The following is a 27,035-nucleotide window of genomic DNA, read 5'->3' on the forward strand; positions in this document are numbered from 1 at the left end:
CCCACATAGACCTGCTGAATGCCACGCAGACAAACGCTGATCCATTCCGAGTCCAGCCCTTGCTGCTCTCCAAGGCCTGGATCTCCTATTACTTTACCAGGTGGCCCCCAGCGAATGGCAGGGGAGCCCTATCTCCCCCTCTGTTAGAGTTCTTTGAAATGGACACAATAGTCCTGCCCCTCCTCAGCACCCCACCCCCACCCCCCAGGCCAGGCCAGGCTGCCCAGGAAGTATCAGGCAGGGACTCAGATTGCAAAGATACACGGTGACACAGACACTCTGCCAGCCTCCAAGAATCCAGGCCAAGAATAGATAATGCTTACACCAAGCATGCACCATCATTGCTAGGTGTCTAAGAGCTAACTGCTCCAGGTATAACATTGCTCTTAGCTACTTTCTCCAAATCCCTTGATAAAGGGAATCTAGGCACAACCATCAACAAAAATGAGAACTCCACTCCAAATCCCCTCTCCTGTCCTATTCCTGAATCTTCTTCCCCTCCAGGCCCCAGGACCCTCTCTGAGTACAGTGTCTGGGTCACATTAGCGCAGGGGCTTCCCCTGACACACAAAGGACTGCATCTCACCTGCCCAAAGCTTTCTTTCCTATGCGGATCCGGAGCAGTACACAACTGTCTGCCAGCTGCCCTGCACTCTTGGCTACGGGGTAGGCTCAGGGTGGGGAAGGGGAAAGAACACCAGCTCCGGCGTGGGAATCCCAGCTGTGCCAAGGAGGACAATTTATAATCCTCAGCTTTTTGCATCTTAGTTTGCAGATCTATAAACTGATATTAGCAAAACCTACCTTACAAGTGTCCTGGGGATGAAATGAACTGACCTATACTAGGTGCTCGGGAAAGGGCGCTATTTTTATAGGGGTTTCACCAACTTGGCTGAGTAATACAGTTCCAGGCACAAAACACTCAAAACAATTTGTAAAAGAAGCATTTTAAAACCAGAGTTCTATTGGCACTTTATTGGAAGTAAATCGGACTCCCTTTGGACTAAGGAAGAGCAGACTTGTTCTTCTCTAAGAATTGTTCATTCATTCAGACAGATGCCAAATGCATGGCGAACTTTGTTTCTGTTGTAGGAAGCCCAGAATGGAGGTCAGACCCATGCTGATTCAGGTTTTCAGGGTATCTCAAGCAGCTCACTTCACTGGTCTGACCAGATTACAATGGTTCTCAAGCCCAGCTACACGTTAGCATCAGCCCGGGAGCTGTTCCAACCTATGGGTGTGCAAGCCCCATCCCAAAGCAATTTCACCAGAATCTCTGCCAGGTCGGGTGAGGTATCAGTACTTTAAAGAGCTCCCTGGATGATTCTCATGTGAGATCCACTGGACCAAGAGCTCTCCATGATCCCTCCCAGGCATCCTGGTGCGTACAATAACGTATGATTCAGAGGAGACATTTAGTATATGTTCATTGAATAAATGGATGAAGATTCTGACTCACCTTTTTTGCTATTTCCATATTCACCAAAAAAAAGAAGAAAATAAAAAGAGTTGAATTCCAAGTAAGAATCCTAGAGCAGTACTGTCTAATAGCAATTTCAGCAACGATGGAAATGTTCTATAATCTGTGCTGCTCAGTACAGTAGCCATAAACGGTATGTGGTTACTGAGTACTTGAAATGTGGCTACTAGTGTGACTGAGGAACTGAATTTTAAATTTTATTTAATGCTGATTAAATTTAAATAGCCGGGGCTTCCCTGGTGGCGCAGTGGTTGGGAGTCCGCCTGCCGATGCAGGGGACGCGGGTTCGTGCCCCGGTCTGGGAAGATCCCACGTGCCGCGGAGCTGCTGGGCCCGTGAGCCATGGCCGCTGAGCCTGCGCGTCCGGAGCCTGTGCTCCGCAACGGGAGAGGATGCAGCGGTGGGAGGCCCGCGTACCACAAAAAAAAAAAAAAAAATTTAAATAGCCACATGACTTCTGGCTACCATATTGGACAGTGCAAACAAAGAGTATGTACCTTTAATGAACACATCTATAGCTGTGTACTTCCACGTCCCTCTTTTACCAACAGCACCCCATTTTCATTTAGGGCAGCCCCCTGCCACCACCAGCTGCAGTCTTTTGGGGACAGGTAATGAAGTTGCCCTGCCCTTCTCCAGCCAAGGGGTGAGCCCAGGACACAAGCTACATCAACCTCTCCAGAAGTTTTACTCTAGCTTCAGTGTCACAAGAACAGAAAATGAGTTGGAGTAGATAAATACCAATGTTAGTAGTGGCATTAAGACACTGTGTATCGGTTTCCAGAACATTAGTCCAGAGTTTGGCGATCACAACAATGACATATTATGTGAGCTAGGCATCCGTGTATTAGTTTCCAGAACATTAGTCCAGAGTGTGATGATCACAACAGTGATATATGAGATGGGCTAGGCATCATTATCATCATCATCCTTGTCAGCATCAAAGTCCCTGGTACCTAGAAGATCTGATGTGCCAGCTTCTGAACTAAGTACTTAAGTTGCCTAGCTTCCCTGTGCATCATTTCTTCATCTGTAAAATGGGAATTAACTCCTCCTAACCTCTTCCAGCGTTTTTGTGAAGACAGATCATGCCCATAAGAGCTTTGAGCCAAATAAGGAGTTACCCAAGGTTTTGCTCTCTGGGTATTAGTGTGGGGGAATCATGAGAGGATTTGATGCAGGACACAGTATCTAGGCCCAGTTCACAAGCTGTGTGACATCAGGCAAGACACTTGTCCTTTCTGGGCTTTCAGTTAAAATGAGATTGAGTTAGATACCTCCCTTTCCAGTTTCTCCATTTTCTAACTTATTTGCATGCCCCTCCCACCTGGACTGACACCTATCCCTTCCCACTTCTAAGAACACCCCCCAGAAAACTCTCTAGCCAAGACCATGCTGGCCTTGTGGCCAACTCATTTCTTCTTTCCCCGACAACCCACCTGACCAGAAAGTTGCCCGGGGTAAGCACTCCCGTACCTTCCTGTACTAAGCGTTTGGCAAAGCACTTTACTGGAAACATGTTTAAACATCTCCTCTACTAGTAGACCATAGCCCTTCTAGGGCAAAGACCATGTCCCTCTTATTCACCACTGTATCCCCAGTGCCTACTACAGGGTCAGGCACATAAAAGGTGCTCAATAAGTACTTACTGTTTGAATGAATACCCCAAATCTATTTTATTATTTATCATTTCAGGAAACCCACAGTATTCATTATCTAATGCTGTGTAACAAAGTATCTCAAAACCTACCGGCTTAAAACAACAACGATCACTTCTTATCTCCCAATTTCTGTGGGAGAGAGATTCCGACAGGGTACCGTGGGGTTGGCTTGACTCTGCTCCATATCTGGAACGTTGGCTGAAAGACTCAAAGGCTGGGGGCCAGAATTGTCTCAGTTCACCACCTAGCTGGTGGTTGAGGCCGGCTGTTGCCTGAGAGCCTAGCTGGAGATATCGGCCAGACCACTTCCTGTCACCTCTCCCATGTGGCTTGGGCTTCCTCACAACATAGTGGCTGCGTTCCAAGGGTGGGTGTCCTGAGAGAGTCAGAAAGAGACAGGAGGAATGTCTCCTTTATATGACCTAGGCTTGAGAGGTACATCCCATCGCCTCCACCACCTTCTATTCATTAGAAGCCAGCCACTAAGTCCAGCCCACATTAAAGGGGATTCGACTCCATCTTTTGAGAGAAGTGGTAAAGAACTTGCAAACATATTTTAAAACCATTACAACCATTTAGCTAGCACAAGAGGCAAAATGCATGGTGAAAGCTAAGTGTCTGAAGAAGTAGGAATTCAGGTCAAATTATTAGCTGTGTGAACGTGAGGAAATGACTCTCTGAGACTGGGTTTCCCCATCTAAACAATCAGTAGGTTGCAGTTATTGGTCCCTGGTGGTGTTTTACATGCTTGGAGTCTTCTTGCCTCAGTCATCTTAAAAGGATTCCCTCGTAACTTTCTTGACATCCACTGACCCTTCCCATCATTGACCACCCTTGGTTTCTGACAGTGGAGGCAGCAAGAGTTTGCTACTGGAGCTAGGGGACCTAGGATTCAGACACCAGGAGCAACTTTAAGGAACAGATGTTGAACCACTGAGGACCTCGGGATTCTCCAAGGTCTTCTCAGTCCCAGCCCAGGAGAGGTGAGAAACGCAGCAGTCACAGACCTGAGGAATCTGAATCTGCCTGCCGGGGCCCAGGGATCTGCATTTACTTTTTCACACTAACTGCTGCTGGGGGGAGGGGAGGAGTCTTAAAGCAAGTACCCCGGCTGTCTCATCTTAGTCAAGTTCCTTGCTTTTGCTCCCAGTTCGAGGCTTTCCCCCTACCCCCCGCCACCACTCTGTGAAAGGGGGAGGGGGAGCGTGCCTTGGGTCTCCGCAGTCCTGGGCCCCGCATACAACAGTGAGCCGTACTTTCGCCTTTTTCTGGGCCGGCTGACCCTCCCCAGCCATCGCCTCGAGTGGGTCATGGTCCTAAGACTCGGGCAGAGCATCCCCCTGCCGTGTGCGCCCGGCGCCCAGAGCCGGGTCCAGGGAGGCCCACAGGGGCGAAGCCAGCACACCCTGCTATCACTGGTGCAGGTCATGGGGTGGAAGAGGGTGACTTTTAACCCTTTCATTTTCAAGGGGTAGTGGCCCTGACCCCTTGATAGCCTCCTATTTAAGGAACACGCGCGCCGGGAGACTTCTGTGCTCACCCAGTGTGAAGACCTCGGCTGACACATGGGGAAACCGAGGCCCATAGAAGGCAGTGATCTGTTGCATGTCCAACACGATCTAGAACCCTGGATTTTCAAACCATAGTCTGGTTTCTACACCCTGAGGGAAATTCAAGCAGGCAGTCCCCTTAGGAAATTCCCGACCGCGGGCCTTCCGAGCCCGGAATCTCTGTGGAGTTTGCGCTCGGTTTGGCACGTTGCGAACTTCGCCCGCAGCTCTGCACCGGCTTCGCAGCGTCCTGAGAGAGGGGTGAGAGGGGAGCGCAAGCCCACCGGCATCCTAGAGGTAACTGGGGGCAGAGGAATGGCTGCGGGAGACTGAGGCCCCGGCGGGAACGCACTGGCCCTTTAAGGGGGGGACGGAGCGCATGCGCGGCGCGGGCCGGAGTCGAGCCGGGTGGGCGGCGGGCCGGCAGTGGACCCCGCCGGCAGCTGCTGGGTCCTGAGGCGGCGGGGGTGGCGGTGGCCTGATCTTCGCCGAGCCTCGGAGCAGCGACCTGCGCGTGGACCCCGCGCTCGGCGGGCTGCTCTCGGGGGACTAGCGCAGCCCGCGCTCGCCGAGGCTTTGTCACTCGCCTCCAGCTTCATCCGCGGCCGTGGCTGCGCGAGCCTCCGGGCTTGCTCTCCCCGCCCAGCTGTCCTGCCTCCAGCCCTTAGCTGGGGGCGTGGGGTACGCAGTTGGAGCCCGAGCTAACAGCCGCCGAGCATCCTTCGCCCGTCCCGGCCGCGCCACCGCCCATGCTGCAGCCAGTCCAGGGCGGCGACCCTGTGGCCGCAGCCCGCCGCTCGGTGACCCTGCGCCCCGCCCAAGCCTTCCCCGCTGAGCCCCGAGCCCGGGAGCGGAACCCGCGCCTCGCGATGGCTCGGCTGGCGCAGGTTGGCGCCGGGTGCCCGCCATCCGCCCGCTGAGTCGCGCCCGGCTGGGTACCGACGGGGCCTTGGCGCTCCCCGCTTCTCCTCCCCGCCGCGCCCTTCCCCCTCTGGGGGCTCCGCCGCTCCTTCCCGGGGGCGAGGGCACAGGGGGCCGAGACAAAGCCCACTTTGTGCGGGGAGTTGGCTGCGGGCGTGGAATGTGCGCGTCGGCGCGCGCCCCCTCCCCGCGCCCCGCCAGCTGCGAGTCTTGGCTCCCAGACTCGTCGCGTCGGAGAAATCGCGCCCCCTCACCGCCCTCCGGTCCGGGGGTCCCGGCTCGGAGCTGACGCGGCCTGGAGTCGGGTCGGTCCCTCACCCCGGAGCGCGCGCAGGTGTGAGAGTGCGATATTTTGTAGAGGAATTTGCTTGCCTTCAAAACTGGGAGCTGGGGCGCCCAGTCGGCGTGGGCACTCGTGCCTTGACCCTTTCCTGGCCGCAGATCTGAGCTGCCTGGCCTCAGTTTCCGTCCGACTTTCCTCTGCCAGCCCAGACTGCTGTCCGTTATTGTTCTCGCCGTCAAATGGGGGTGCTTTGTGAAAGCTGCCAAGTTGGGATGTATTCTCTAGATCCCGTTTTTCATAAAGAACAAGGCCTCTAAGGCTCATCCGGGACAACCAACCCCCTCTGCCCCGCACTTCAAGTTGAGGCACTGATTTTTTTTTCCCCCATCAAGTAGTATTTTATTGTACGGGAGCCACGCCCTGGTTTCTTAAAGGCGCCTTGCACTCTGTTTGGCCATGTGTTATCTCTGCAGCTGGTGTGTGGGAGGCCTCCTGTGAGCCACCTTTCTTACCCCTGTCCGCTGAGACATCCTCCCACCCCCGTCAAGGATTTGGGGATGCCAGGGGGGAAGAAGGTGGTCGGGGGCGGCAGCAGCGGTGCTGCCCCCACTGCCGCCGCTGTCCCCTCTGGGGCCAGGCGTTTGGAGACCAGCGAAGGAGCCTCAGCCCAGAGAGATGATGAGCCAGAAGAAGAAGGGGAAGAGGACCTGCGAGATGGAGGCATCCCCTTCTTTATCAACCGGGGTGGGCTGCCTGTGGACGAGGCCACCTGGGAGAGGATGTGGAAGCACGTGGCTAAGATCCACCCCGATGGAGAGAAGGTGGCTCAGCGGATCCGTGGGGCCACGGACCTGCCCAAGGTGAGGGGTTTGTGTGTGGGAGGGGAGCCGAGAGCTAAGATCTTAGTGACCTTGGGGCTTCCAGAGCAAAGGGACACTTTCTGTGTTGGGGTGGGGAACTACTGACATGGTAATATGTTAAAAATATAGGTAGGTTGAACCTGTCCAGAAGAACTTTCTCTCAATTGCCGTTGAGGTTGTTCTGTGAGGCCCACATGCCCTGTTTCCAGGAGGCCCTCCTCTATCTCTTCTAAAAAGCCCATGTTTTGTGGGCACAGCAGCAGATTAACTAACAAGTACACTAAAGTGGCCTGACATCTTATTTGCTAAGCCAGAGAACTGTGGGCAGAGAGAGAGTGAATGACTAAGGAGGCTCCAGGGCTTAAGATGTTGAGAAAATATTTTCATGTGTTGTTTCGCTGAATTCTCCAACAGCCTTGTGCATTAAGTGCAGTTTGGGGACCCATTTTACAGACAAGAATGCTGAAAACTCAAGTAGGAGCTAGGGGTTCCACAGCCAGTAAGTGGCAGAGCTTGGGTCTCACCCCCAGGTCTTCCAGTTCCAGGGCCTCTGCTTGGGGGCAGTTAGAAGAGGGCCTGTGGAGAGGGGCAAAGCTCAGTCATTTATCAGTGTACATCTGGAACTTCTCCATGACGGCTCTCCATGACGGCTCTCCTTCAGTTGTGTCACCGTGGAGGCTGAGGCTGTCTCATTCATCTTTGTCTTTCCAAGACCTCCTGTGTGCTTGGTACAGAACAGGCACTTGTAAGTGTTTGCTGAATGAAAGGGTTCTTGAGACTTTCTGTGCCCTATAGTGCTAGGTGGAAAAACGTGCCTGATTTTTTTTTTTTTCCCAATGTTATGGTTAAGACTAAGGAAGCAGTCTCCCAAATGCAGAGTCCTGAAATCCCCCAAGAAAAGCCAGTTGGACAGAGGTCAGAGCCTCAGGCTCAGATCCTGCCTGCTCAGGTGAGAAGGAGGGGGCCAGGGAGAGCAGCAGTTAATGTGGATTAGACGTGGAGACAGGTGGCCTATTTTGTTTTCTTTTTACCCAGTTATTGGTAGAACCATCAGAGACTATCTTCTGGGACAGGCTAAATTCAGAGGTTGAAGGTTGAGCAACTGCCTTATATTTCCAGGGGACATCAAATGTGGTTTGATTTTGAATGGCTACCTAAGCGCCTTCTGTGCTAATTTAGAATTTAGCTAATTCCCTGTGTCTGGACATTGTTTCCGATAATTTATTCTTAAAGTGAACACTGTGTTGCACATTCTAAAACGGGAATTTGGGAGTCCATCTCTGATTATTTCCTTTGGATAAACGCCTGGAAAAGGAAGTGTGGCGTCAAAGGATAGGGACATCTGTTCTGATCACCCACCTAGCTAGGAACTCAAGCAGGCCCCTTCAACCTGTTTGAGCCACAGTTTTCTCATCTGTAGAATGGGGTTGATTGTAGTGAAGCTTAAATGAGAGAATATGTTTTAAAGCATTTAAGAAACTGTAAAGCCTCAAACCGGTGCTGGTTACTGGATGTTCATTACCTCTGTTCACATCCCTCATCAGGAGAGGAGGCTGGATCTCACTCAGCTTTTGTTCCAGTGAAGCTGGATCCACATGCTTCTCCCACGTGAGCAAGTTGGGGATTAGCAGGTGGCTATCTAGCCATCCTGCTGATGTCTGAATCAGGCTACGAGAGAGTGTGAATGGTCCCCTGCAGAACTGTCACAACTCCTGGGGGCTGAAAAAAAACAATTGACAACCTCATTAGCAACTGGTTTGGTAATGTCATCTTGTCATCTTCAAGCTTCATGCATAGGAAAGATACTGATGAAGGAATGAAGCTGTTGTCTGGGGCGGGGGTGTGTGTCATGGCTGACATGAGTGTGCAGGTCCTGCAGGAATTTTGTGAGAGGATTGGGAAAATTGAAACTTCCCCTCCTCGAACCACAGGAGAAGTGTGTGTGTGTGTGGGGGGGTTCCTCCTCCACCTCGGACCAGAGGAGGAAGGAGCCCCAGAGTCTGGGTAGGGCGGAGGAGGCCTGGAGGCATCAGGGTCAGATGCCAGAGTGCCAACAGTATGCACCCAGTGCTGGGCGGGCCTCTCCCTGAGTGGTCATGCCCTTGGAGTTGACACAGAGGCATTCACAGAAGAGGTTACGCTGTGGTGAGACTAAGAGTTTGGGGACTGCATAGTGGGTTTTGTTTGTGTTTTTTTTTTTTTTTTTGGTCTGCGTTGGGTCTTTGTTGCTGCCTGCGGGCTTTCTCTTGTTGCGGTGAGCGGGGGCTACTCTTCATTATGGTGCGCGGGCTTCTCATCGCAGTGGCTTCTCTTGTTGCAGAGCATGGGCTCTGCGTGGGCTTCAGTAGTTGCGGCATGCAGGCTCAGTAGTTGTGGCTCGCAGGCTCTAGAGTGCAGGCTTAGTAGTTGTGGCTCATGGGCTTAGTTGCTCCGCGGCATGTGGGATCTTCCCGGACCAGGAATCAAACCCGTGTCCCCTGCATTGGCAGGCAGATTCTCCAACCACTGTGCCACCAGGGAAGCCCTGGCATAATGTTTTAAAAGACCACTTGAGCCAAAATTTAAAATAGGGAGATTTCACATCAAGGTCCAGATTTTTGGCATCTTTTCAGAAAATGAGAAGTTCTGGGAACAGAGAATCTGTGATCCCACATGGCAGCAGGCAGCTGGAGGTGAGGGCTGGTTCCCCTCCCCCAGGAGGCCACAGTCCCCACCACTCACTCTCAGCCTGCTTTCCCTGTGGTTACCTGTATGGCCCCTGCAGGTGGTTGAGTCTGGGGCCCCTGCAGTGTAGTGTGATAAAACGATCACATCCACCATGTTCAAATCCTGGTTCTCCCGTAACTACTTGTAGGTGGAAGGTATGCAAACTCCTTGTGCCTCAGTTTCCTCAGCTGTGAAATATAAAATGGGCATAATAGCAATACCCACTTTTGAGGGGTTATTGGGAGGAAGTGATGAAGTAAAGCATGTGAGATGGGTGAGCATGTAATACGTACCCAGCAAATGGAGCAAGGGGGTGAGGGTGCAGCAGACCACCCCACAGGTGCTTTGGGAAAACGTCCTTTAAAAGGATGATGCCAGTATGTTAAAGGGCATTAGTTTCTAAAAGGATCACAGATCCAGGAGCAGTTTGTGCCCCTTTGTGTGAATGTCTCCTTGATGTTTCAAGCTGCCACCGCCTTTTTTCTTTTTTTAATAAATTTATTTATTTCATTTATTTATCTTTGGCTGCGTTGGGTCTTCATTGCCGCGTGTGGGCTTTCTGTGGTTGCGGTGAGCAGGGGCTACTCTTCGTTGCGGCGCGCGGGCTTCTTATTGCCGTGGCTTCTCTTGTTGCGGATCATGGGCTCTAGGCACACTGGCTTCAGGAGTCGTGGCTCGCGGGCTCTAGAGCGCAGGCTCAGTAGTTGTGGCGCACAGGCGTAGTTGCTCCGCAGCATGTGGGATCTTCCCAGACCAGGGCTCGAACCCGTGTCCCCTGCACTGGCAGGCGGATTCTTTTTTTTTTTTTTTTTTTTGTGGGGGGGGCAGGCGGATTCTTAACCACTGCACCACCAGCGAAGCCCCTGCCACCACCTTTGTGAAAGCTCAGCAGCCACTGCTGGGGCTCTGGACACTGAGCTCCTGCAAAATGCGAATTTGGACATCTCCCCCCAAAAGCCAGCATTGTCAGGGTCCTCATGGGCTGACCAGTGTCTTTGGCACGCACAGGAATAACAGTGACAGTGGGCAGGAACCGAGCCTCTGTTGTGTACAGAGGACTGTGTGCAGGGCCTTAGGCCCTGTCCTAAGGCCTGGATGTGCAGTGTCTCATCTAGGCTCTGAGGTTGGTTCTGTTATGGCACCCACTAGGATCTTGCTGCCAGGCAGTGAACAGCAGGCTTGGGATTTAGACAGAGATGGACCGGTTCTAGATCCAGCTCTATCAGCCTCTAGGCTATCGTACTTCTTGTCCACACACTCGGCTGCGGGCTGCCCCACCTCCCCCCAAGCCTCCTTTCTGTTCTAGACTGAGATGGACTCCGCCGGGGAGAATGTCTTAATAGAACTCAGGACTTTATGGGGTTCCTGGAGCAAAGGTAAACCCTTGGCCTTGGTAGTGGAGGAGGAGTCATCCCTGAATTGATCTGGCCAATATCACTTACCTCCACTGTGACCCCACTTAACCCCACTGCTCAACAGTGAGGGCGCATTTCCTGGCTTCTGGTTTGGGGTTGGGGGCTGTGGGCAAACCCAGGCTGCCAGCCCTCCGCTAGGCCTGATCATTTGGATGTACAGAATCTTGCCTGTTTGTTTTGAGTGAATGAGCGTATGCTTGTGTGAACATTCAGAAGAAAGGTGCCGGCCTGTTGGCAATGGTTAACGTGAGTTAATGTGTCAACTGAGCCACTGGACAGCTCCCTCCAGCTAAGCCTCAGTGATGGTGGCCTTTAAGCCCCTGCTCATGGATCCCAGGTCTTTTTAAACTTTTTTGGAGCCGTTTAGTTTTTGAGGAGCTGCCAGTTCCTAGGTCCTCTGTCTGGATGGCAGGGGATGCCCTCGTGGGTACCGCCCAGCCTTGGCCCAGGGCTGGCTCCTGTGAGCTTAGTCAGAGGACTCCTGGGCCGCAGTGCCCTCCTTGTTTGGAGTGTCTCACGGGAGGGGGCACTTACAGTCCCTGCCCAAGCTCCTCGAAGTCACTGGATGCCCTCACGGGAAGTGGGAATGACGTGCCTGGCATCGATCTTCCACCTGAAGAAGCCACGTGCCATGCTGTTTATAGTAAATTATGCAGTAATTCCTCTAATTCCTCTCCCACCCCATATCCTTGACACGGGGAGGCCAGCCAGGCCCTCAGAGAGTTCTGGAGCCCGTCTGGCACAGGGTGGTCAGGCAGGCAGGGGGAGAGCCCACCGTCCGGGGCTTTTATCCCCCTGCTGATTGTAAGTGGTGGCGACGGTTTGGGCAGCAGGGGGTGGTGTGCAAGGGAAAGTAGCTTCCTCCAGATGAGGTGTCAGGGGCTTGGGACTGCCCAGACAGGAAGGAGGGGACGGGCAGGGAGGGGGAGGACGTTCACGCAGAGCTGTCTCCTGGACCGGGCCTTCCCTCTGTGCCTCGGCCCTTTGGGGCAAGTAGGTGTCTGTTAGAGGCTGTGCTGTGTCCCCCTGCCATCTGTGATCACTGGTGTGTCACTTCCCTTCATGTCAGAGCCCCAGCCGCTGTAGCCACGTTATTTAAAAGGCTGTGCCTTCACCACACCACGGGGAGCACCTCCCCCAGCCCAGCCCTACCTGTGGGCTCCTGCTTTACCCCTTCCCTTCCCTACCTGTGCAGACTGACCCTCTCAGCAGCCCCTGCCTGCTGGGGGGCTGGGAAGAGGCCTGAGGGGAAGAGCGTGGAACCTTTTCGTGTGAGGAGCCTGAGGCCGCCTCACAGCTGGCAGTGCTGGTAGCCAAGGGGGACCCCAGAGGGGTGGGCCTTGGCCCCGGAAATCTGGTTCTTCTACCCAGTGAAGGCCGTTCTGTAACCCCAAGAACCTGGTTGATGCTTCCCTTGGCTTCTGAGGCCTCACTGACTTGTTGCAGCCAAACCGCCAGCCTTCGGGCTCCCCTGGCTGGAGAGGGTGGCCTGGGGGTGCACACCTGGTGGTGGCCTCTTTCCTGGCAACGGCTTGGTTGCTGAGGGACAGCCCTGGGGGTCCACAGCTCCTAACCTGACTCCCAGCATCCGGGCAGCCCAGGCTGGCGGTTCCCAGCCCTCAGGAGGCCCCTGCCCGACATCCCACCTCTCCCCTTCCTGGGTCTGGCTCTGGAAAGTCTCTTCTGGTGAGGAGGACTGTCCAGTTCCCTGGTTACCTGTGCTGGTTGCAGGTGTGGAGCTGGTAGGACAGGGGGCTGTTGAAGGGGACCCGGAGTTCCTGTGCTGCTGTGGAACCCCTTCAAAGTGGCTAGTCCATGGCAAGACCTGTCCCAAACCACGTGCCCCCTGCACTTATTCCTGGACAGCTTAGCTTGGAGCTGGAAGGCCTGGTCGCTGTGCTGTGATATGGGGGGGGTGCTGGGTGACCCCACCTGCCGAGGGTGTGTCCGCCTCTCACGGAGAGCTCCCCCAGCCCAGGGCAGGGACACCTGCCCCTGCAGGATTTTGATCCGGCCCTTGAACCAGAGTGAACGCCACCCCAATACTGACATTCCTGTTAAGCCTTGAAGTTAATGAAATTTAAAATTCAAACACCTGTGAGTCAGGTGAGTCAACCTGTGTTTTTCTGAAATCATTAAAGAAGCATAAAATAGGCACATGGACATAAGCTCCAAATTAGAAATGCTGTCCAGTGCCAGGAGGGAGAGGAAGGGCTGTGGTGGGGGCCTGACGGGAGCCTCTGGAAGGGGCTGCCGAGGAGAGAGGCTCGGCCGAGGAGAGAACCGGGGTGGCCCTCCATGGGATGTGGCTTCTCTGGGGGCTAATCTGAGTGTTGGGTGGGCTGGAAGCTCCACGGTGAGCGTCCCTCTGTGACCAGAGCTCTTTCTCCGTCCCCAGATTCCCATACCGAGTGTGCCTACGTTCCAGCCCTCTACTCCTGTCCCTGAGCGCCTGGAAGCTGTGCAGCGCTACATCAGGGAGCTGCAGTATCCTCCCTGGTCAGGGTCCTGGCCGCCGTCTGGCTGGTCCAAAGGCCAAGTGGGGCTTGTTTTCGGACAGGGCCAGAGAGGGCTCGGCAGAGCAGCCTCACTCCACAACTCCAGGGGCGCCGTTCCCGTGGCATCTCTGTGCCCCGGAGTCGTGTAAGCACAGCCTGTGTCCGCCCGGCTGTTGGAGGTAGTTTGATGAATGCCAGACCCACTCCAGCCTCTCTGCCACCTGCTTCCTCCTCTGTGTGATGGGGTAAATGTCTCCTGAGCGACCTGCTGGTGGAAGTCTAGTCCAGGTCCACCAGGCCAGACCTCCTCTGCTGACCATCCAGCGCCCGCAGAGGGAGAGAGGGGAATTTCCCTTGGGGCTGTTTAAAAACTGATCTAAAATGGGTGTGTGGTGGGAGGGCGGCAGGTAGATGGAAGAGAAAAAGGATTTCATGCTTTGGGACGTAACTTCCACGTCTTGGAAGTTTCTCCCATTTCTTCACCTTTTTCTTCCCTGGCAGGAGGCCAGTTGCCCAGCATGGGAAGAGCCTCCCCTGAGCCCAGGATTCCCCAGTGTCCCTGAGTCGGGGCCCCTCCACCCCTGTGCCCTGCCTGGAGCTATGCGACCTAGGCTCTCCCCCGCTCTCCTAGCTGCAGATTTGGTCAGAGATGGCAGGACCGGCACCAGGCGCGGGTCCTGAGCAGAAGAAAAGCCAGGCTGGTGACTGAAAACTGGGTCCAGCCCTTCCTTTGCTGTGGGGGGGGTGGGGGCGGGGGGGCGTTGGGGCCCGGAGAGGGAGGCGGTTGGCTTGGGAGCGCACTCAGCAACGCAGCCGTGCAGGAATCCCACCCCAGCCTTCTCCTCCCAGTTCGTGCTGCTTCTCACTGGTTGGGCTATGAGGTTCTGCAGAGAGCTGTCCAGGGCTCAGCCTCTTTCCCATCCCTGGCCCGCCTGGCCGCCTGCCCCCCACCCCCTACCCCGGCTCCCTCTCTAGGAGAGCAAGGGTGGAGCAGAGGGTGAGAGGGAAGGGCGCAGAGGGGCCCTGTGGGCAAGGCGAAGCAGCGTGCGGCGCCCCCTTCTCCCTTCACACAGTCAGGTCTTGAGCGTCCTCCCAGGTGCCTTACAGAAGCATTTTGTGGGGTCCTTCCCCAGCCTGCACCCCTGGGAGTGCTGGACCCCCAGGGTCTGGATGAGGACAGAGGGACACGCCTCTTCCAGGTCAAGCCAGGAAGCCCTTAACCGGCACCCACAGGTACAATCACACAGGGACGCAGTTCTTTGAAATTAAGAAGAGCAGACCTCTGACAGGGTAAGTGTGGGGAGTGCCTCGTTCCTCTGCACCAAGGTAACAGCGCCTGGTCCAGTTGGAGCCCCTCGGGCACCTGCGGGTGGAAGCTTATGAGGCAGGCAGGGACTCTTCCCAGGGGAGCCCGCCAGCAGGGCAAGTACCACCGTGGGGCCCTCCTTAGGACATCCTAAGGAGGGGACTCTGGCCAAGACGGGCAGCGGGGGCTCCCTTGAGGATGAGGAACCCTGACATGCACGCTGAGCCAGGAGGGTGATGGCAGCCCCCCGGCTTGGTGAGGACAGAGGGCAGAGTCCCAGGTGGATGTCTGGGTGTGAGCCTCATCTTCTTTTTAAGAGAGGTGAGCCTCGCAGGAGAGACCTCTCCTCCTTCTCTCCATTCCCTGGAGCCGCCTGTGCACTCCCCACGGCAGGGACCTGCGTGTCACCCCAGTGGCCTTACTGGACTCTCTTCTGGTCATTTAGTACGAGGCCCAGTGTCTGAGCAACAGGGACCCCACTGGGGAGAACACTGCATCTCCCACTTCCCATTCTGCGCCCCAGGTGTTGACCCCTGACTGGATCCACCCCGAAGAAACCCTTACGGCAGAGCAGAGTGGAGACGGAATGCCACAGCTGGGTCTGGGGGCCCAGCCCAAAGCTGTCCAGGCATCTAAAACCCTGTGCTTTTAAAATTAATGTGGATTTTACGTCTTGCTCCACATATAATCTGCCCGTGTTCAGTGCCTTGTAAAAAATGCTTTAAATGGTTTATTAGCTAATTACTTAATTACCCCCTTTCCAAGCCCCCTGGGTGGAATGCAGCCTTCCTAACCCCAAAGCTTTGCTCTTGTTGTCCTGTGGCCGCTGTGTGTATGGGCCCAGCTCCAGCCTCATGGGATGGAGGAGTCCAGCACCCTCCCCAGCAAAGCCAGTGGCCGGGCTGCATTCCCAGGCCCAGGGGGCGGCATTCGGTGAGGAGGGAGGAACCAGGCTTCAGGGATAGTCTCTGTTAAAGTGGCCTGAATTCCAAGTTCAAGGGCAGGCAGGGGAGTCACTGGGCAGCTAACTTCCTGAGATCCCATGTCCAGGCCCCAGGCCGCTGGCCAGCTGCGGGGTAGCAGTTACAATCAATTACAAACTCTTCAGAGAAGTCATAGTTGGGTCAGGGGTGTCCACTGTGCTGTGGAAGAGACAAGATCAAGATCAAGGCCAAGGTCTCCAGCATCCTTGGCATGCTTTCCCATGGGCCCCCCAAACACCATCTTCACAGAGGGCCCCTAGCCCAGTGGCTGTCAAAGATCTGCCTACCACTGCATGCCCCCCATTCATCCTCCCCTCCAGAGGTCTTGGAGCAGAGCCTGAGGGGAGGGGGAAGAGGCCTCTTTCCTTATCTTCAGTGGTTGCCTCTTCTCCCACCCCCTTAGGCTCAGGAAGGATGTGAGGGGAAGGAGAGGGAGGCGCTGGGCCTGAGCTGAGGCAGCTTGGAAGGGAGGGGAGTCTTTGTCCATCTAGCATTTCTAGTCCACCTCGTGATACTCCTTCACCGGAAGGAACGTCTGTCCTTATGACTCTGCCTCCCTTCCCCCCAGGCTGATGGACCTGGCCAAGGAAATGACCAAAGAGGCTCTGCCAATCAAATGCCTGGAAGCCGTGATCCTGGGAATGTATCCTTCCTCTGAGAGGCCTAGGTGGGGGTAGGCACGTGCTCAGCACTTCTGGGCCAGCTTCGTCCTCTGGAAGGGGAGGGCTGAGTGAGCTCCAAGGCCCTCCCAGCAGTCATGAACTTGGCCCCAAGTGAACGAGCTTGAGGGGCACTCAGTCCCTTGCACCTCAGTTGCTAACTTCCGAGGCTTACTGGGCAGCTTTTTTGAGTCGTGGACGCAGTGACCCTGTTCTCTGAACCACAGATCAGGGCACGTGGTTTCATAAGGCTGTTGTGCTACTTCCCAGAACCAGAGTCTGGAAGAAGCAGGTTGGATGCCCAAATGTCGGTATTTCCAGGACATGTTAATTTGTGGAGATGATGGATGGGATCTTTGATATAAAACTGCCTATTAAAAAAAAAAAGCAAACAGGGTTTCTCAGTCTCCCCCACCCAAAGGGTAGAACTGGGACCTATAGCTGGGTTACCAGAGTAGCTAAGTGGGATGTATAAGCCCCCCAGTATCCCCAGTTAGAGCAAAGTAAGGAGACAGGTGTTTATGGCCAGTTCTCTGTCATAAGTGGACCCTGCCTGAGCCCTACCCCGTTTTGTTTTGTTACAGAAAATCTTAACTTTATATAAACATAGGTTAATATAATGAAACCCATGTGCCCATCACTCAGTTTTACCAATTGAAGGCCAATCTCGATCCATCTCTGCCCACCCCTCACATCACCCTCTTTCCTGTACCTACCAAGGCTTTTAAATATTGTTTGCCACCCCTGGTGCAGGCACCTGGCTCTGTGCCGAGCAGGGCAAGGCGGCAGGTGCCTAATGGGACGGAGGAGTCCACTCACTAGGGCAGGTCACGGATGCGAAGACGACGGTCAAAGGCCAGGAGCACAGCTTCTTTGAGGAGGACTGTGATATGACGGAGACGCTCCCCGCCCCCATAGGCATACCTGCCTTAAACTATGTGAAGACACTGAAGGGGTGCCCCCCAGTCCCCCTCCCTGAGGGGTCCTCAGAGCTAACCCTAACCGTGGCAGTCCTCTGTGGACCAAAGACCCCCACGAGCATGGCCCTGTCCAAAGGGTTCTTTGCTGGGACGAGTGTGAGGCCAGCCCAAGAACTCTAGGCTGCTGCCAGCAACCCCTTCAGAGCCACACACCAAAGTGGAGGTTCCCATCCCATCGTAAGAGGGAGACTCAGTTCCCCTCCCCCTGAGCACACAGAGAAGCTGGTCCAGACAGGATCACGTGGTCCTGCAGGCTTTTCAGGGGTTACCTGCTGGCTCGTATGTAGGTGGGAAGAAAACAGGAGCAGCCCCCATCTGGGGGGACCCCTCCCCACTGTCCCCACAGGACCACCACGGGTCCCTCCTACACACGTGGTGAGCGCTGTCTTGGGTTTGTCCCTGGGCCTCATCCTCGCTGCACACTGAGCCTGCGCCTTGCTCATCTGTGTCCCCAGTCACTTGCTTGCAAGGAGTCAGGCTCCGTAAGCATTGAGGTGACTGAGAGAACAGACTTCGGGGTCATGCCAACCTGGACCTGAATCCTAGCTCTGCCGCATCCTCACTGTGTGACGCCGAACAAGTTCCTTAACATCTCTGAGCCTCGGAGTCCTCCTCTGCAGGAGGGGACGATGGCATTCCCATCCCGCAAGTTTGTTAGGACAGTTGAATGAGCAGGTGCATGTAGGACGCTGGATGCAGTGTCTCCGTGGTCCCTCCTCCAAGCTTTTATCCTGTTTATCTCATTCTACCTGTTTGTTCAAGAAGAGTTTTGAGTGACTGTTATGTGCCCACCTCTGTGCTGGGCCCCAGAGATACAGCAAAGAACATGACAGACAAGGTCCCCATTCTCAGAAGATTACGTTCTAGTCGGGGAGACAAAAAATAAGCAAGTAAACCAAGAAGTAAGAAAAATAATTACAGACTGTGGTGATGTGCTGTGGAGAAAATACGTAGAGCAGACTTGCTTTAGAAAGGGAGGTCAGCGGTGCTGGCCAAGCCTGAAGCCTGAGGAGGAGCTGGCAGCTGCAGCGGGGGGTGGAGGGGACAGCTAGAGGAAAGAGCTGGCGCAGAAGGTCCCCCGTGGAGGTTGCAGTGGGCCGCTGGACCAGGCTCTCGGCCTCCCAGGCCACGGGGGCAAGCTTGGTTTTATTTGAAGAGCAACAGGCAGTATGTCTGTGCATGGGGGGTGGAGAGAGCGAGAACAGGATTGTCAGTGCATCTGTGAGGAAGTGTGTGTGTGAGAGAAAGACCATGTGAGAGGCAAGGTAGAGGTGAGGAGGGCTGTGTGACTGACAGGAGGAGAGAGGGAGATGGGGTGGTAGGCAGGGGGCCCTCTTACCCTTCCTTCAGCCCAGGACTCTGGAGGGCCCCGCAGTTTGGCGTGCCGGCCTCACTCTTAAGGTGTTATTTGGTGAGCCCTGCTTGATGTCATAGCAGCAGCCGGTAATCACTGAGTGCCCTGACCCATAGAGATTGAGTTTATTGAGCACCTACTTATGCCAGGCCCAACCCTGACGACAGGAAGTGGAGATGAGCAAGACCTGTTGCCTGCACTCAGGAGCTAGGGTGCAGGGCCACTCACTTAGCCTCTCCCAGGTTGGGGTGGAGGCCGTCCCTGTCCCGCCCCTGCGCGCTGGCCCTCGGGCCTCTCCCTGGCTGTTTCCTTAGCTGGGGCGGCGTGGCCAGTTACCTCACCAACAGCATGCCTACCCTGGAACGCTTCCCCATCAGCTTCAAGACCTACTTCTCAGGGAACTACTTTCGCCACATCGTGCTGGGGGTGAACTTCGGCGGCCGCTACGGGGCGCTGGGCATGAGCCGGCGCGAGGACCTGATGTACAAGCCGCCGGCCTTCCGCACGCTCAGCGAGCTCGTTCTGGACTACGAGGCCGCCTACAGCCGCTGCTGGCACGTGTTGAAGAAGGTGAAGCTGGGCCAGTGCGTGTCCCACGACCCGCACAGCGTGGAGCAGATCGAGTGGAAGCACTCGGTCCTGGACGTGGAGAGGCTGGGCCGCGAGGACTTCCGCAAGGAGCTGGAGCGACACGCCCGCGACATGCGGCTCAAGGTCCGTGTGCGCGGCCGTCCCGCCCGCGAGTGTCCAGGGGCGCGAGCGTCCAGGGGCCGGCAGGGGTGGAGACGGAAGGGCTGCCGCTTCCTAGGGAGTCGCTCTTCCAGGGAAGCCCCCGCCCTCCTCCCCTGTCCCCCCCGCCCCCGCCCCAGCAGAGGTGGTGCCAGGATTAAGGGAGATGAGGGGGAGAAGTTTCTGGGCTTTGCTCAAAGGTCGTTATCCATGAGGCAGTCCCCTCCGGTGAGCAGGCCAGGGGAGGCTCTGGAGGGGGCAGCAGACGAGCCGGGTTTGGGCACGTGGAGGAGGGCACGGGTGCCACAGGCCAGGTGGAGGGGGCTGTGCGTAAAGACTGGAGGGAAATCATGGCTTGTCTGGACGGAATGGTAGTGTGGGGTGGGCAGCTGCTGCCATCACCCCCGTGTGTATCCTGATTCTTGACTCAGAAAAAGGAGGAGGTTCAGACTGGGGAGACACAAGGAGGGGTGGTCCCTTCTCCCGCTTTCCCACACCCACTGAGCAGGGGTCTTGGAGGAGGGGGAGGGGCTGCTGGACCCAGAAGTAGTCGGGCTGAGCTGCTGAGGAGTTGGCCCCCAGAGCCTTACAGGTGAGCAAAATCTTGGCCTCTCCCTGGTTTCCCCTGTATGGCAGTGCCTCCTCTGGGGCCTGCCAGCCCCTCCCCATTGCCCAGTCACGCAGCCCTGTGCGCTGCCCCTCCGGGTGGCCTGGGGCCGCAGCCATGACTGTGGCACTTTCGCACCCACTGCTGCTCCCAGAACGCCAGGAGGGCAGCGGGCAGCGTTGGGTGCGCCCTTTTCAGGGTAAGGAAGTGAGATGCGGGCAGCCCAGAGACTTGCTCGCGGGCCATGGGAGGCAGATGGGACTGGGGCTTAGTCTCTGGATGGGGAACCCAGGCATATCACAGGTGCTTTCAGGTGTCCCAGCGGGGATGCAGCAGAGCTAAGGCTGCCCTGCCCCGCCTGCCAGCCCCTAGGCCAAGACCGTGGGGCAACAGTGCCTTCCCCAGGGCAGAAGCGGGCTATAGTTGTTGACCCTGCTGCTTTCAGGGGCTGCCCTCTTCCCCTCCTGAGCTGGTCCTCCCCTGTTCTTCCCCTGCAGAGCTGTGGGTGCCCAGCTGCTGGAGTGTTATTGCATCTTCAGGGGGAGCAGGTTGGATCTAGAGTTGGAGGCACTATTACCTAGTTTTTAGTGCTGTGTTTCCCAGTCTGTTTGGTGCTGTGCACTTGCCATGTTATTTGCCCCCCTTCCAGTACCCCTCCCGTATACCCCAAGTTTTGAAGATTCAGGTCAAACGGACAGTGCTGCATAAATTCACTTGCTTTTCTCATTTTTTTCTTAATCAGAGATACAGCTGCTAGTCTGAACTTCTGATTGACTCGAGATAATGTCACCCTTGGGTCTGGTAGGATCCCAGCCCAAAGCTCAGACACGGGCTGTTTCCCCAGCCGGCACACCTACCTGGTATGGGTAAATGGCCCTTTCCTCAAGGGCCACCATGAACCCTCAGTAACTTCCACCCATATCCTTGCTATTTCAGGGGCCAACAGAGATTAGGCAGCCCTGCTGTGGAACCACTGCCCTGGCAGTTTTAGTGCCTGGGAAGCAGGTTCGGGAAGACCCTGACACAGGGCAGAGCGTGGCTCGAGGCTTCCTGGGCCCTGCCCAGGGCAGCTTCGGGGCTTGTGGCTCCTGCCAGGCAGGACGGGCTCTGGGGCAGTCCTGGAATGAGTCTTTGTTTCTTCCTCCCCACCAAGATTGGCAAAGGGACCGGCCCTCCCTCCCCCACCAAGGACCGCAAGAAGGATGTGTCCTCCCCACAGCGGGGCCAGTCGAGCCCCCACCGCAGGAACAGCCGCAGTGAAAGGCGGTGAGCAAAGGGTTTCGCCTTGGGTGGGGGCTGGGGAGACAGCAAAAGGCATTTTCCTTCCCCCACCTCTTCTCTTTCTCACCTTTCTCTTTTCTGCCTCTGCTGGAGGGAGCTTGGGATGGTGTGTTTGTTTGTGTGTCGATATGGCGGCAATGCAATCCCATTTCTCGAGAGAAGATGACATTGCTGGCCCACTGGTCATCCTGTGCGGGGCCCAGATGCCAAGCCGGAGACCCACAGGGAAGGCTGGAGGCCAGCGGCAGAATGGGCTCTGTGGGAGGGAGGGTAGAAGGGGCGGGGCCCTGCCTACGGTGAGTCCTTCCAGGAATATCACTGGAAAAGGTTTGACGTCAGATGGCGGCTGGTGGCTGGCTTTGAACGAAACTTTTGCCCCTGTGAGTCTGTGGTTTCTGCCTGTAACTAGATGGCAGAAACATCCCGTTAAGACACCAGGCTGCCTCATCAGATTTGTCTCCTACACGTCGGCCTGGCTCTTGCTTTAAATGTGGTCGTCGTTCTGGAAGCACCTCTCTGGTGTAAGGGGCGCCAAGCTGGCCTCCAATATCCGGCATCCTTCACTTTGACCTAGGAGGCTTTCAGAGAGAACAGATCCCCCTCACAGAGACCGACGCATTACACTATTACTTTCTTACTTAACTGCAGCCGGAATTGCTGACCTCCGTGAAAAGCAGTACCCTGCGAGAGAGTGCAGGGACCACACTCAGGACAGCAAGGCGTGTGGGCGCTCCAGAAGCACACTTCCGCAGGGGCTCTCCCGATTCCTTTGGGACACCTTGGAGACTGGGGAGGTGGGGAGCCAGCAGGGGCAGTCACCCCTTGCTCCCTGCTCCCGCACCTCCCTGACGGGCCACTCACCCCTTCCCCCTCCTCTGCTCTCTCCTCCCTGCAGGCCTTCTGGTGAGAAGAAGCCTTCGGAGCCCAAAGCCATGCCAGACCTCAATGGGTACCAGATCCGGGTGTGAGGCAGGCGGCAGTGCCCCAGCCGCACCCACTTCTGGGGGCCAGCATCTGCCTGCCAGAACCGGCCTCGCTCCTGGGGAAGTTGGGGCTGATGATAGGGCAGGGTGAGGGACAGCAGGAAGAGCGTGTCCCAGCTCAGCCACCCAAGATGCTGCCCCTCCTGCTGGGCCAAGCCCCCTAACTTTGGACCACGAGGCAGTGAAGAGTTTAATTTTGAGTTTTTAACTCAACAACTGAAATTTAAGGTATTTGGGAAAAAACTTAAAACTAACGATCTGCCAGTGGCTGGAAGGCCAGTGCTTAGAGGATCTAAGCGCCACAGGGCTGGGTGCGGAGGGGTTGCTGGCTCTGCCGGTACCCCTGCCCCAAGGTCTCTCTGGGATTTGGGTCCATTCCATCTATGGGAAACCTCCCGGCTCTGCTAGGCCTATGGCAGGATGGGGGGAGGGATGTTTCTCCAGTCCTGTCTGCCCTGGCAGAATCTTCACCCAGGGAAAGGAAAGCAGGGTAGGAACCACCCTGAGAAAGGGCTGTATGGCCCATATCAGGAGCTTAGCACAGGCCACATCTGCCCCAAGAGCCAGAGCCTGTGGCTCAGGAGGGTCCTTGGGCCCTTGCAGCCCCATGGACAGTGCTGTGAGGGCTGACCTTGCCTCGTGGCAGGGCCCGTGCTGGGACTGGCTGGACGAGAGCCCAGGAGAGAACCACTGGGGGAAGGGTTCCCGGACCCCTACCTGGCCTCCTTGCTCAGCCCAGCTCTGCCTGTTGCTGAAGCCGGGGCCTCCCTGCAGAGGGGCTGGGCTCTGCCAAGGGCCCAGAGATGCACTGGGCTCAGCATGACTGTGGGATCTGAATAGACCTGGTGGGTCCAGGAACCATGGCTGGGGATGGGGTGGGACACTCAGGCCCAGGTCTGTCCCCCTGGTAGGTAGTCCCCAGGGACTGCTCCCCCTTCCTGTTACCTTAGCCCTTGCTGGGGAAATGAAGACCAGATCAGGCTGCCTGTGTCCCAGCCCTACCTCCCCTCATTCAGCAGCCCGGGTAGGTGTGGAGGGCCCAGTGATGATCAGGCCTGTTGCGTGAGGCAGCTCATCAGGGAAGAAGCTGAGCTGCTGGAGTCTGCACAGCCTGCCTGGCAGGTGTGAGATGCCTGGCGGGCAAGTGAGAGGTTGTGGAGAGAGGTTGGAGGGCCTGCGGGAAGGTTCTGGAGGCCCAAGTAACAAAGAGGTGTAGGTCATGGGGGCAGTGTGGCCACTAAGGAGAGGCAGGGCCCGAGAACTGGGGAATGTAAGTGAGAAAAGAATGTGGGGGAGAGTTTAGAATCAGGCAGCCTTGGGGAGTAGTGAGTTCCCTATTGCTGGAGGTATTCAAGCAAAGACTAGATGGCTGCTTGTCATCTTGAAAGCTATAGAAAGGATTTAGGTTATGGAAGGATAACTGGATGAGATGACCATTAAGGTTTCTTAATACTGAGAGGCTATGATTCAGCCAGGGGCAGCTGGCAGTAAGGCTGCAGCAGGGCTGGGGGCCTGGAAGAGGGAGGACCAGAGCCAGAGTTGTAAACTCACATGCCTGCGGGGCCAGGCAGATGACTAAAAGGAGGGCTGCAGGGCTGGGTGGGGATTGCGGCAAATTAAAGAAGACATACCCCATTAAAGCAGCCGCTGTTGCTCAGCCATTCTGAGTGCAGGCCCTGCAGTATCAGATTGCCTGATTTTTTTTGTTGAGAGGCCAGAACTCTGAATTTTTATGTGAAATATGGTGATTTTTAAATGTTGGCAGTCAGTTCAGAAAATTGTAAAGCCCAACGTGAAAAAGAATGCTGGTTTGTAATCTCTGAAGTAGAGAGGGCTTGGGCTGGGGAGAGGTCCACCGAGGCACTTTGAGGTGGAAAGCATGAAAAGTTGTAGGCCTCCCAGAGCAGGCCGGGCCAGGGCAGCGTCCTCGCTGCCGAGGCTGCTCGGAGTGGGCAGCTACCCCACGTTCATGTTCGCTCTCCCCGCAGACCAGAGACACACCAGGAACTCCCTGCGGTTGCTGAGACACCAGAGGGGGTGGAGTGGAATAGAAATAGTGCAATTCTCAGCCTGCCAGGGAGATGGATGGTGCCTGAGAAGCAAAGAAAGGGAGAGAGGGAGACAGGATGCGTTTGCTGACGCGGGTGCCCACCAGGGAAGGCACCAGGCTGGCAGCTTTTCACACCAGCAGCTCTTGGCCCAGAGCCAGGCCCAACAGGGAAGCTGGCTGCTCAGTCCCCTGGGTTTCTCATGGGTCACTGGGCCCTGGGCAGGTGCCTAACCTGTCCCCCGGGCTACACCCCAGCCAGACCAATCCGAGGGCCACTGTGAGCTCTTAACTCACCATCCCATCCCAGTTTTCAGGGAGAGGGGTGGCGGGTGCCCATGTTCACACATTCGCCTGAGGCAGAGATGGATCCGTTTGGGAGGCATGAGGCTGAAAGTGAGGCCTTTTGTGGGTCTGGGTGTGGGTGCCTCGTGCAGGCCGCTCATCGGCAGACACCCCAGATGCCCCTGTGGACCACACGGCTTGAGGGTGAGACGTGAGGGAGCCGCTCCTGGTATGGGAGCCCAGCAGGGTGCTCTGACCCTCTGGCTCCTTCCCGAGCCCTTTGGGGAGAAGGAAGCAGGATGAAGCCCCAACCCCTACTGCTGTCTTCCAGGGAGGGAGCCGACCACCCACAGCTGATAACCCCCTAGCACTCCCCCTTCCTGGCTCAGACCTCGGGCCTGTGTTCACCCACAGGATACAGCGGTGCTTTTTAATTTAACTGTTTCACAGATGTAGCAACCCCTCCTCCCCTCCTGGGCGTGTTTACACAGGCTCTGCTCCCCAGGGCTGGCCTGGCTGCAGAGTTTCTGGGGAGGCAGAGGCAGGGACTTTAGGGCCTTAGTCACCATCCTCAGTATCACTTCATCTCAATTCCTGTGAAGGACCGGGCCTCGCTCCTCCCCACTCAGGACTGCCTTCCAGCTCTCAGCGTGGGTTCCTCAGGGGTAGGGGCTGCTGGCTGGGGAGGGGTCAAGGGGAGGGCAGAGAAAGCTGCTTGATGAAGGGGGTCGGCCAAGGGGGGGCAGTGATTGCTCCCCAAGGCCTGGCTGCCTGTGCTCTGTGCTGGGTGCCGGGTCGGAACACTGGGAAACTGGGTTTCAAGCCTTCCCACCCACCTACCTGCCAGTCCTCTCCCTCCCGCGGCCTCAGTACAGTCGTGGTCCCCTCGCCCATCTCGCCAGCCACCCCATCCTTCCTGGGCGTGGCCAAGCGGGGAGAGCGGTGCCCCTGGCCCCCAGGTGCCATGATGAAGCCTAGGGCCAGGGTCCTGAGCAGAAGGAGCCTGGAGGCTGGCCGTATCTGGATTCTGGCCTGCTCTGTCATCTTATGCCCCCCAGCGCTTCCTGCTCGGATTGCACTTCCCGGCCCCGGGGACGGGGTCTAATCCTGGCTGGTGGCGCCCAGAGGCCTGTGTGCCCGTGCGCGCCTGGGTCTCCTGCCTGGGTGGTTTCCGGCTTAGCTACAGCGGCTTCCCCCAGGCACCGCCCCGCCCCCCCCACCCGGCCTCCAAGTACAGGGAGGTGTGAGCTGGGCCCGGCATATCCACCGGGTTCTGTGTGCCAGAAGCGAAATCCCCACTTCCCTTGCTCCACTGAGAAACCAGTGTGAAGGGCAGGGAGGTCCTCTGGGGGAGCGTGGGGTGGGAGGGGAGGTCTGCCGCCGGCCAGGCAGGGCTGCCGTGGTGCTAGCTCCAAGTCCATCAGTATTGACCCCGCTCGCCCCATCTTGGTGCTCCAGAGTCCCAAGTTGCCCTTTTTCTTCAAGTCTGATGAGAGAAGAAATCGGGTGCGCTTGGCCTGGGGCCTAGTGATGGTGGACGGCCCCTCCCTCGAGCTCTGTGTTGGCTGCCATGTTGTACTGGACTTTGTTCCCCCTCTTCTTCTCATATCAGTGTTGCCCCTCCCCCTTTGACTTTTACACATCGTCTCATTCCTGTTCTCACTTTTTCCTTTAAATGAATAAAGTCTCCCCAGCTCAGCTGTGTGGGCTGGGAGGAAGCCCCAGTTTGTAAACCTTGTCTTCTTCCCTCTGGGAGCTGAGGCTGGAGCTGCCCCACCCACCAGTGTCAGCCTCGGCAGCTCCGGAGAGAACCTGCCCGGAGGTGAGGAGAGCCCCAAACAAGCCAACAGGACACCTCGCAACCCCTGCAGTCATGATAAAACTTCTGGGGTCCCAGACTGTCACCCTCAGCCTGCTGAAGCCACTCAGCTCTTGCTAATCCTAATCTGGGAGATCTTTCCTGCTGGCTGTAAATGAACCCCTTCCCCCTCACACAGCCAGTTCAGCCCCCAGAGGTGCAGGATGCATTCCAGAGCCCTGCACTTCCTATCCTAGTCCCCAGCAGTCCATCGGGAACAGAAGAGGAAGGCTGGGTGTTCTCCTGGGAGATGAGGCTATTTCAGGAAACCATAGCAACAGGGATCTGCAGTCCCTTCTCATCACAGTTGCCAGTGCAGAATCTATGGTGGTTAAAGCCACAGCTTTGGAAAACACCGCTGGTTCTACTGTCCCTCCAGCTCTGGACCTCTTCCCAATGCTTTAAGGCACGTCCAAACAATAACAACCAGACCTGCACAGAAATACCTTTTAGACCCCACAGCATTTTTCACCTTTAACCCTTCCTCCCTGTTTCTCTGGTCTCCTTTCATTCAGCTTGAGAGTAAAACCTAGACTTACAAGAGGAGGGAGTATATTTCTTACTTATCCCAGCCAATCCCCATAAGGTC

The 27,035-nt window shown here is 56.2% G+C and overlaps 1 protein-coding gene across 1 annotated transcript; it reads left to right on the forward strand.

The window, feature by feature from the left end:
* The first annotated feature begins 4,955 nt into the window (after positions 1-4,955).
* On the forward strand, positions 4,956-27,035 carry VASH1 (vasohibin 1). The gene is made up of 8 exons (XM_028496219.2): positions 4,956-5,946; positions 6,369-6,755; positions 13,275-13,363; positions 14,608-14,664; positions 16,232-16,306; positions 18,989-19,370; positions 21,146-21,258; positions 22,169-27,035. The coding sequence occupies exons 2-8, from the start codon at positions 6,453-6,455 to the stop codon at positions 22,239-22,241; spliced, it is 1,092 nt and encodes a 363-aa protein (XP_028352020.1). The 5' UTR covers positions 4,956-5,946; positions 6,369-6,452; the 3' UTR covers positions 22,242-27,035.

Source organism: Physeter macrocephalus, chromosome 11, assembly GCF_002837175.3.
Source record: "Physeter macrocephalus isolate SW-GA chromosome 11, ASM283717v5, whole genome shotgun sequence".
In the NCBI taxonomy this organism is placed as follows: Eukaryota; Metazoa; Chordata; class Mammalia; order Artiodactyla; family Physeteridae; genus Physeter; species Physeter macrocephalus.

Bases quoted from the DNA above. Each gene is read 5' to 3' on its own strand.
- VASH1 (XM_028496219.2), top strand. From the start codon at position 6,453: ATGCCAGGGGGGAAGAAGGTGGTCGGGGGCGGCAGCAGCGGTGCTGCC. The intron at 14,665-16,231 runs GTAAGTGTGGGG...CCTTCCCCCCAG, and splicing joins AAGAGCAGACCTCTGACAGG to GCTGATGGACCTGGCCAAGG. The intron at 21,259-22,168 runs GTGAGCAAAGGG...TCCTCCCTGCAG, and splicing joins AACAGCCGCAGTGAAAGGCG to GCCTTCTGGTGAGAAGAAGC.